Genomic DNA, 10,285 nt, shown 5'->3' on the forward strand with positions numbered 1-10,285 from the left:
AAGGTGGAGGGTCAGCAAAAGAGAGGAAGGTCCTCAAAGAGATGGACTGGCACAGTGACTTCAAGCAATAAGCTCCGATGTGTCAAGAGATGATGAGAACGACACAAGACAGGACAGGGTTCAGATCTACTGTTCATAGGGTCACTATGAGTCGTACTTCACTTGATGGCACTTAACAACATCATCTCAATTTAAAAAATGGGAAGATCTGCTTTTAACTTGGGAGGAATGGGGTTAATAGCAAACACATACAATTGTACACTATATGGCTCTGTCATAAATAATTATTACATCACCACCACCACCACCACTACAATGTAGGTATTAATACAGAAGGCCAAAACTGTGATAGAACTATACAGGGAGGGTGGAAAAGATGACACAGGTAACACAGGGTGCTAAGAATCTTCATTTCTGTACAGAATGAAAAAGTCAGAGAAGAGCCTATTTAACATGTTCTTTAGAAAGACTGGATCCCCTGGTTTTTGGACCCTTATGTTCCACAGAAAATATTAACAGTGTGCACAGGCAGAGTTTGCCTCAGGAGCACAGGCCTTGAGGGTGGAGAGTTTGGGACAAGTCATGGCTGGTTTTTGCCTTATGGCACTCAGAGATTCTCCCAATCATTCAATTTCTATTACTATTTCTAAATTAGGAGAGGCCGAAGCAGTAAAGTATAATTTTTTGTAATGTTTAATTGTAAATTGTCTTACAAAGCATTTACTTGTGTAAAAATATTTAGATTTTGTTTTCCTTTTTAACAGCTGTGCACCATGATGAAAGGGCTACCATCCAGTTATCTTCACAGCTGAATTACTGGCAGGTGGTGTGTGGGTTTTCCTCTTGGAGCACTTGTGGTTTGAGTTTATAGCAATGGTGATCTCTTCCATCACGCTCCCAAAGCTGTCAACCTGTTTAGTAAGCGTGTGACATTTCCAGTACACCTACCCCTCACTTACTGGCTCGAGTTATCCAACTCTCTAGATTTACAAAAAGGGGGGGGGGGGAATCCACTATTTGATTATTCTGCACATTGACCCAAGTTTCCTTCCTGTGTCCAGCTACTCACCTACAGAGTCTCCCGTGTTGGTCAGGTCACAGCGTGAGTCAGCCAACTCTCCAGAAAGCCCTTTGCTGTTTTTAACCCCTCTCCTGGAGCCACTGTTGTAGTCTTTATCAGAAAAGGACTGACAGGGACTCTGAGGGCACCTTTCAAAGAAGGACTCAAAAGCAAGCAGAGGCAGGAGAGTCTGCTGCTGCTGCTGCTGCTGTGCCCCACTACTCAGGTGTCCTGAAGAGAACAAGCCCTGGTGGGAAGGGTACTGGGCATAATCAGGGGCTGGAGCCTGGAGGGACTACAGCAGAAGTCAGCCAGGCCACTAGTTTCCACTTTGTGGCCCAGAGTGCAAAAAAGATCTTCTGAACTGCTGTTAATCTCTAGGTTCTTGGCCTCAGGATTTCAAGCCCCAAGTCATTCATAGGGTCTTTCCCTGCACAAGGCAGCAGGCATAGCCAATGGCTAAGGCTTTAGAGGAGGTAACTGGGGGCAGGGGCAGAAGGGCACACAGATTACAACTCTCTTGACTCTGGCTCCACTGATTAGTTCAACTCCAGAATAACCATCCGAGCTTTGAGTCTAGCTAGCTGCTGGGCCAGGTCCACTAGTGTCAGCTTCAATGGTGGAAGAGCCCTGAGACCAGAGCACTGTGGTGCCAAGGAGTCTAGGTCCCCTGTTGCCTCAAGAGTTGCTGCTGTTGTTCTCTTCAGGTAATACAATTTTATGCAAAATGGAACACCCTGGTCTCTGAGATCTAGACATACTGATAAGTGAGAAGTGGGTATAGTCACAATTTACATTGGTTTATTTTTACTTTACTGCTCTCTTTTAAATGATGAAAATCTGATTTATCTGTTTAGTTCTAAAGGTAAGATACCAAACAACTAGAAACAGCATAGAAAGCAAGAGTAAATGGTCAACTTAATGGATAATAATGAAGATTAAATACCTTAAGTTAATCTGATAGCAAATGTTTAACACAGAATACATGTATTCACTTGAATGAGATTCATGCTGTCTCAATGTAATTAAAAGTTAATTGGAAGACTTGTGAATATAAAAAATTTTCTGTTCAATGATATTTTTGTTAGAATTTATCCTTGAGGGGTTTTTCTGTAGCAAAGCATCCTTGACATTCAAAAGAAGACTCCACGGCTGTCAAGCCAGAACCAACTCATAGCTGATCCTCCACTGGGTTTCCGAGGCTGTAAACTGAAATGGAAGAAAAAGGTCCGTTTTTCTCCCGGGGAGTCAAACTGCCAAAAGGGAGCAACTACGCCACCACCGTTCTCTACATTTCAAATACTAATGCTTTCAATGAAGTCCATTTTAAAAAAATCTAAAGGGGTCAATTTAAAGAAAAAACACAAAGCAATTATGACTTGGGTAAAATTTAGGTATGCCAATAATCTTGAAAGAGGCAATGGCTGGCATCTGACCGGGATTCCATAATCAAGCATGTCTTCAGACTGCCTTGGTGAAGACAGATCACCAGGAGTCATGATTTAAAAAGAGTGGCAATGGGGAGCTCTGGTGGCCTAGTGGCAAGGAGCTGCAACTACAATCTCAGAGGCGCACGGTTCGAATCCACCAGATGCTCTGCCGGGGAAGGAGGGACAATCTCCTCCTGTACCAGTCAGATCTGATTTGACGGTACGCTCACACAAAAATAAAAAAAAAAAAAAAATAAAAACATTAAAAAAAAAAAAAGAGTGGCAATGCCCTAGAGTCTAGGGTTTACTTAGTCCATCACATTCCTTCAATTCCTACTGATCATGAAAGGCCAAGATAAGGAATTTACATTTTATTTTAATTAGCAATGAAAAGTTTTAAATAAGGGATTTGATATGATCTGATTTGCTTTAAGATTCTTAAGTGCTAATAAATTTTAAAAGGCTTGTAACTGCTAAAGGATTATATTTGCATGCTTTATTTCCATGACAGAGAGAAAAATAGAAAAGGAGAAAGAAAATATCCTAACAAGAGCAGGTCTATTACAAATCATGTGGTCTTCTCTCGAGAGTTAAGTCACATTTAGAGATTCACTTTGGGGAGAGAGAAATTAGAAGTCTGATTTTGACATCCTAAAGGTTGGATTTAGAAGAGGTCGTGGTACTAGGGATATTATAGCTAATGTCAGACGGATCTTAGCAGAAAGCAAAGAATACCAGAAGAATGTCTATCTGTGCTTCATTGACTATGCAAAGGCTTTTGACTATGTGGATCATAACAAATTGTGGCTGACTCTGAGAAGAATGGGAATCCCAGAACATTTGATTGTGCTAATGCGAAACTTATACTTGGACCAAGAGGCAGTAGTCAGAACAGAGTAAGGAGACCCTACATGGTTCAAAATTAAGAAGGGGGTCCATCAGGGATGTATTCTGTCTCCATACCTTTTCAATCTGTATGCAGAACAGACCATCCAAGACGCTGGGCTATACGAAGAGCAATGTGGCATCAGGATTGGTGGAAGAATCATCAACAACCTGTGTTATGCAGATGACACAACCCTGCTTGCTGAAACTGAGGAGGACTTGAGGCGCTTGCTGCAGAAGATCAAGGACTACAGCCTCCTATATGGACTGAAGCTAAATGTCAAGAAAACAAAGATTCTAACCACTGGGCCAATTGGCAGCATCAGTATGGATGGTGGGGAGATTGAGATAGTTAACAATTTTAATTTACTTGGCTCCACAATCAACACTCTTGGTAACAGCAGCCAGGAAATCAGGAGACAAATTGCATTGGGAAAGTCGGCTGTGAGGGACCTCTCAAGAGTACTGAAGAGCAACGATGTCAGGCTGGAGACTAAGGTCACCTGATCCGGGCTATAGTCTTCGCAATTATGTGCTATGCATCAGAGAGTTGGACCGTGAATAGGGCTGATAGAGGATTGATGCCTTTGAGCTGTGGTGCTGGAGAAGAGTGTTGAATATACCCTGGACTTCTAGGAGAACAAACAGGTTTTTCCTGGAGAGGGTGAAGCCAGAGTGTTCCCTGGAGTCAAGGATTCTGAAGCTTCGTCTGACATATTTTGGACATGTTGCAAGGAGGGACTGGTCCTTGGAGAGGGACATCATATTTGGCAGAGTGGAGGGGAGGCGAAAGAGAGGAAGACCTTTGGTGAGATAGATCGATTCTGTGACTGGAGCAGTGGGAATAAGTGTGTTTGAGATGGCTAGGTTGGCACAGGATAGAACAGCATTTAGAGCTCTTGTACATAGGGTCGCTATGAGTCGCAAGCGACTCGATGGCACCTAACAACAACAACAAATGCTGACTGCCCATTAAGAGAAAAAAATGCTGAGAAGACAATTAGATAAACCTATCTGGGCTTAGAAATCAAGGATAGAAGAGAAATCTAGGATCCATCAAAACATATTTATTCATAATTATACTAGATAAGCTTTAAAGTCTGCTTACTTTGTTCCAGACACCATTTTAAGCACTTATATGCATTGACTCCCTGGTCCTCACAACAAGTTTAGGAAGTTAAGCACTGGTTACCACCAAATCTGTTCTGACCCATTGCTACCTCAAGTGTTTCAGAGCAGAGCTGCACCAGAAGGCGTTTTCAAAAGCTGTAATCTTTCCAAAGTAGATCACCAGATCTTTCTCCCTTGGTGCCTCAGGGTAGATTCCAACAATACACCGGTTGGTTAGTGACTTAGTGTTTAATCCTTTGGGCTACCCAGGCAGCTTCTTACAAGGTTACCACCACCTGCCACTGCCTGCCATTGGAGTTAATCCCAATTCATAATGGCCTGTAAAAACAGAACAGATCTGCCCTGCAAAATTTCCAGGGCACAGGGTACATCATCTTTCTCCTGGGAATCACTGGTAGATTTGAATGACCAGCAATTCAGTTTGCAGTCCAATGCTTACTCCACCATGCTACCAGAGCTGCTGCTTAGGAGGTTAAGTTCTATTTATTATTCCTGTTTTACAAATGAAGAAAGTGAAGCAAAAAGACATTAAGTAAGTAATTTGCCCAAAGAGACACAAAGCAAGCGTGGGCCAGGCTCAAACCCAAGCAATCCAATTCTGGAGCTCTTTAAAGCCATGGGACTGTTTGGAGTCTTAGCCGTCAGGTACAGCTTTTTAATTTTAAATATTTCATGATGTGGGAGCTCTGATAGTCTGGTCTATAGGAAGTTGCACTGTTAACCTAAAGGCTTTGCCTCTCTGGAGGTTCGGATCCACCAAAGGCTCTGTGAGAGAAAGATAAGCAATCACAACCCAAGCGATGTATAGCCATGGAAAGCTGCTGGTGAACTGAGTTAGTTTTAATGCAAAAGCAATGAGTTCGAGGGGTTGTTTAGGTTTTTTTATTACTTAGCAAGTTATCTGGCATTCTTTCAGACTCTGCAGACATTAAGAAAAGCAAGATAAACTCTCATGAAGCCTGTTCTCACAGCTACTAGCTAACATACTCCCAGGACCCTCTTCCACTCATTATCAGTTGATTCTGATTTGGTGACTTGATGAGAATAGAACTTGTCTTGTGGGATTTCCAAGGCTGTAATCTTCCCAAAGGCAGGCTGCCGTGTCTTTCTTTCACAAGTCTGAACTGCTGATATTTAGGTTAACAACCAAGTATTCATGGAACGTGTCACTCAATGCTAATGTCTAGTCATTATTTCACTTAAAACTTCCTAAAAGCACTGTGCTACCACCATTTTAGAAATAAGGAAACTGAAGCTCAGGGAGGTTACTACCATGAAGCTAGTAAATGACAGAACAGGTAATCATTTTAGGTCTATCTTATATCAAAATGTGGCCTCCATTATACCACAAAGGACGCTCTGGTAGCACAGTCCATAGACTGCTGCACTGCTAGCGGAAAGGCCACACCTCCCTGGCAGTTCAAATCCACAAGGCGCTAAAAGAAAGACAGGCAATCTCCTCTCATGCACTTAAGAGCCTCCAAAAACCTGCTGGAGGTTCAGCTGAGCCAGTTCCAGCTCAACAGCAATGACTTTATTATACTACAAACTCACAACGGTATGCTTACTATGCTACAGGAATATTGCTGCTGTTACTATGTGGTAACTCTTTAGTGGGTTTTCAGAGGCTATAAATCATATAGGAAAACACAACTTGCCTTTGGGTTGGCAGTTGATTCTAACTGTCTGTCTTTAGGTTGGCAGTGCAACTCATTACCCACAATGGCCACCAGAACTCCACTATGAGAATATGGTGAGGAAATAATTTATGCCGAAAGAGCAAAAAAAGTATGTCTTTTTTTTATTGCTTATTTTTTTAATTATTATTAAATTTTATTCGTTTTAATGAACATTTACAGAGATTTGGGGTTTTCATTCATTCATTGTTGCAAAAAAGTATGTCTTGGAGAAGGCAGAGACAGGGCACTCCTTAGAGACAAAGATGATGAAACTAAACTTTGTCTCACACACTTTGGGCATGCTGTTAGGAGTGCTAATCCTTAGAAAACGACATCATGCTTGGAAAGGTGGAGGGTCATGAAAGAGGAAGACCTTCAATAAGATGGATCAACAAAGTGGTTACACAGAGTATATCACGGATGGTGAAGATGGCACAGAATAAGGCAGAGTTCAGACCTGCCTTTCACAGAGCTGCTGAGTCCTAGATGACTCAACAGAACCTAACAATATCATGAGACAGGGAAGAGGGTGCGATAAGGAAGAAATCAAGGAAAATCATCAGGAAAAGAAACATTTGAAAGAACAGATGGTGTCCACTTAAGTTCTGGGCAGGTATTTCCATCTCAACTTCTGAGATAGTCCTTGTGTCCGTGTACAAAGAGAGATGACATGATAACTAGCTAACCAGGCTCAAGACTATCCCAGTAGGTCTTTTTTCTGGTGAACTTTTCCAATCTCCTCTTTCCTACTCAATTCTATCCACCACTGGAAACAAATTGTTTATCACAATGAAGAAATTTCTCCCTATTACCTCAGAAAACACAGAGGATTATTAAAATAGTTATTTAGGAGCAAATGATCTAATATGGCTGAATTTCAGTTTCCTCATCTTTGTAAAGAGATAAGAATCCTAGCCCCAATTCAAAAGACTATTAAATGAAGACCTCATATACTGCATACAATACTTGGCCCAAAGTATATTACTCAAGTTTCATTCCTTTTTTACCTATCCCTACAAATCTAATTCTAATTCAGTAAGGCATGTGACTTCAAGACTGATTGATCCCGCACTGCCATCAAGTCGGAACTGACTCACAGCTGACCCACAAGTGGGTTGCCAAGGCTGTATGTAAATCTCAAAGGAATAAGACTGCCTATCTTACTCCTTTGTAGCCACTGACAGATCTGAACCACTTGACAGGTGTGGCTTTAAGGTTAACAGTGTAACTCCCTTTGGCCTTCACCATCAGATCTCACTCTTGGCTTAAAGCAGCAGAGAGCAAGTATTTCCAGGATCTTCTCCAGGCAAAGGGAGAGCAATCAAAGAGGTGAAAAGCTGCTTATCTGGGATTGTTTGATGTCTAGGAGATAAATGACTGCTCACCCAGAATGGCTCTTTCCATCTGTAACGTACACACATTACTTCACACTGTCTTTTAGTCATCTGAACATCCGATCATCAACCAGCTCAAAATTAAAATTTAAAAAATACTAAAAATGTTATTTCAACAGACAGAACGACTCTGAAACTCACTGCCACTGGGTTGCTTCCCACACACAGGGACCCTCAATTGGTTTCCCAGGCTGCAAATCACAATGAGAAAAGACTTCCCATCTTTCTCCCTGAGCTGATGATTGTGGATTCCAACCATCAGGGACATACAGCCTTTGAGCAGCGCAACTTGCTCGAACTACTCCACCACAGTTCACCAGACAGAAGACTACTGGAATATTCTCAAACATGGTTAGCTGGTTATCATGGTAACTGATCACTGCATGAGAAGAGGAGCTATTTCAGAAGTCGAGAGGGAGACACTGTTACATTCTGTCCCCCAACTCCCCAATTTCAATTCCACTCTCACAATCACTTCTCCTCTCTCTCTCTTTTCTCTCTCTCATTTAGAACTGACTCAAAGCTATCTCTCCACCGGGTTTCCAAGGCTGTAAACCAGATGGGAGGAGACTGCCTTTCTCCCTGAAGGCTCTAGAAACTTCAGAGAGTCAGCCTTGGGGCTAGCAAGGCACTTGTCTTACTGCCTTACTTTCTTCTTATTCCAGTCAAGCCAAAACTGCCTCAGTCGTTCCCAGGGTGTTTCTGAGGTTGTAAATACCATGGGAAGAGATAATTCACCTTTCTCCCCCTTAGCCACTGTTGGACTCAAGTTGCCCGAGAAGCTACTGCTCCCTTGGCAGATATGCTACCAGAGCTCCTAACTCCCGACCAGTATTTTTTTAATACCCTTCAAGAGTATTTTATGTAAAAGATGTCTTAAATTAGGCTAATCTTTTAGAAGTGTGTTTGGAATGGAAGTTCTGGCAACATGGTGGGAGGGGTGTAAGACTTATTCATCCTTCCTCCTTCTAAAGCAATTATTCACTCATTCAAAAAAGTTACTAAATGATACATCTAGCAGCCATTATAACAGCGTCAGGCTGCAAACCAAAAGGTTCCTAATCCACCAGCTGCTCCTAGAGATTAAGTGGGGTTTGTTTGTTGTTGTTTTTTTCCTGGAAAGAGTTACAGTCTCAGAAATTCAATGTAGGATCCGTGAGTTTAACTCGACTGAAACGGCCGGGCATTTTTAAATTTGTTTTTTGTTCATTACAATCCAGATGCCAAAGACATTAACAGATTACCTTTCAAGCTTTTGCAAGGCACCAGAAATAACCTAAATGCTTTACACCTTTAATTCACACAACAAACTTAATAGGTAGGTTACTAATTACCACTCCATTTTACAAATGAGGAAACTGAGGCACAAAAAGGTAATTTGCCCAAGCAAGAGCAAGTAGTGTTTTGAACCCAGGCCTGTGACTCCAGAGTCTTCACTCTAAAGCATGACGCTCTGAACACGCAAAACAGACCCAGTCCCTGCACCACTGGGGCGCCTGATGTGGGAGACAGGCGAGAAAAAGGCAGACAACAAAGAAATATGTAAATACAGATGAAGAAAGTAATGTGAATGAAATGAACTAGTGCTGTGACAGAATAACAAGGTGAGGGGAGGGGAGTGTCAGGGAAGGGCCTTCTCAGGAGAAAATGACAATTAAGATTCGCTGGGGAACCGTTTGAGGGCTGCAGGGGCAATCCCCATCCCCCCAACTCACGGAGGAGATACTCGAGGTTCACAGAGACTAAGCAAACTCGCCCAGGGTCTCTGGGACGTGTAGACGTGGCGCAGGGAAGGGAGGATCCAGGCGCAGGGCCCACGGCTCTCGTACACGCCATCACTACCCACAGCAGCCCAGTCTACTCGGCCCCTGACCCAGAACTCCAGCCGGCCGAGGTCCCTGATCCAGCTGCGGCTGACAGCATCTGAGTTCTCCAAAGGGAGGTCCTGCGGCCAGCCAAAGGAAGACTGCCTCGTCCTTCCGCGGCCAGAACAGGCCTCTCCTCCCGGCCCCCGCCAGCTCCCGCCCGGTCCGCCCCGCCCCTCCGGCCGGCCTCATACCTGCACAGACCGTACCAGGCCCCGGCCGGTTAGCTGACCCTGGCGCAACTGCAGCAGAATGTTCTGGGGTTGGGGTCGGCCACCCCAACCGCCCCAAGCAGCCGCCGTTGCCGTTGCCCTGCGCCTTCGGCCGGCCCCAGACCCAGTCGCCGCCGGCGACTCCGCCATGTCTCCTAGTCGTACAAACAGGAAGCGAGCGGCTCCGGGGCCGCGGAGATTTCTACGGGGCGGCGGAGGGGTCGTCGCAGCGCCCCTAGCGGCAGACGGTGGAGGCTCAAGCTACGTGGCAAGGCCGTGCGTGACGCGGGGCTTGCTGGGGAATGTAGTCTTATCTCAGGTAGGGCGGCAGGTAGTAGAGATTGTGGCTTTTCGTCTACCGAGCTACGCTCATTTTTCCTACCTCTCAAATCTGTGTCTTTAGCGAAATTGACTGAGATCGAAGACAAGTCCTTGAGTGCGCCTTTTCCCGTTTCTTGCCCATTTGCGGAGTTTGCAGCAGTCAGTTTACAAGGAAAAGACTTTGGAACTTTAGATCTGAATCCTGTCTCATTGTGATCTGACCAAACCACAAAAGCCTCCACAAAAGCCTTAATTTCCGTGCCTGTTCATTTAATAAATTTTCTATTGTTTTTATTGCTGTTGGATTG

At 43.8% G+C, this 10,285-nt stretch overlaps 1 protein-coding gene across 3 annotated transcripts in view; it reads right to left on the reverse strand.

Moving 5' to 3' along the window:
- Positions 1-9,833, reverse strand: part of TRPC4AP (transient receptor potential cation channel, subfamily C, member 4 associated protein) — a 79,973-nt gene extending 70,140 nt beyond the window's left edge. For 2 of the 3 annotated variants that reach the window (XM_006881468.1, XM_006881467.1), the window contains exon 1: positions 9,639-9,833. In XM_006881468.1, coding sequence (XP_006881530.1) covers positions 9,639-9,806 — 168 coding nt within the window. In that variant the 5' untranslated portion in view covers positions 9,807-9,833. The remainder of the gene's footprint in view (positions 1-9,638) is intronic. The other variant, XM_006881469.1, reaches the window with a different exon arrangement.
- Between the last annotated feature and the right edge of the window lie 452 nt (positions 9,834-10,285).

This window comes from Elephantulus edwardii, unplaced genomic scaffold (assembly GCF_000299155.1).
Source record: "Elephantulus edwardii isolate Elephantulus edwardi_28Jun2011 unplaced genomic scaffold, EleEdw1.0 scaffold00015, whole genome shotgun sequence".
Lineage (NCBI taxonomy): Eukaryota > Metazoa > Chordata > Mammalia > Macroscelidea > Macroscelididae > Elephantulus > Elephantulus edwardii.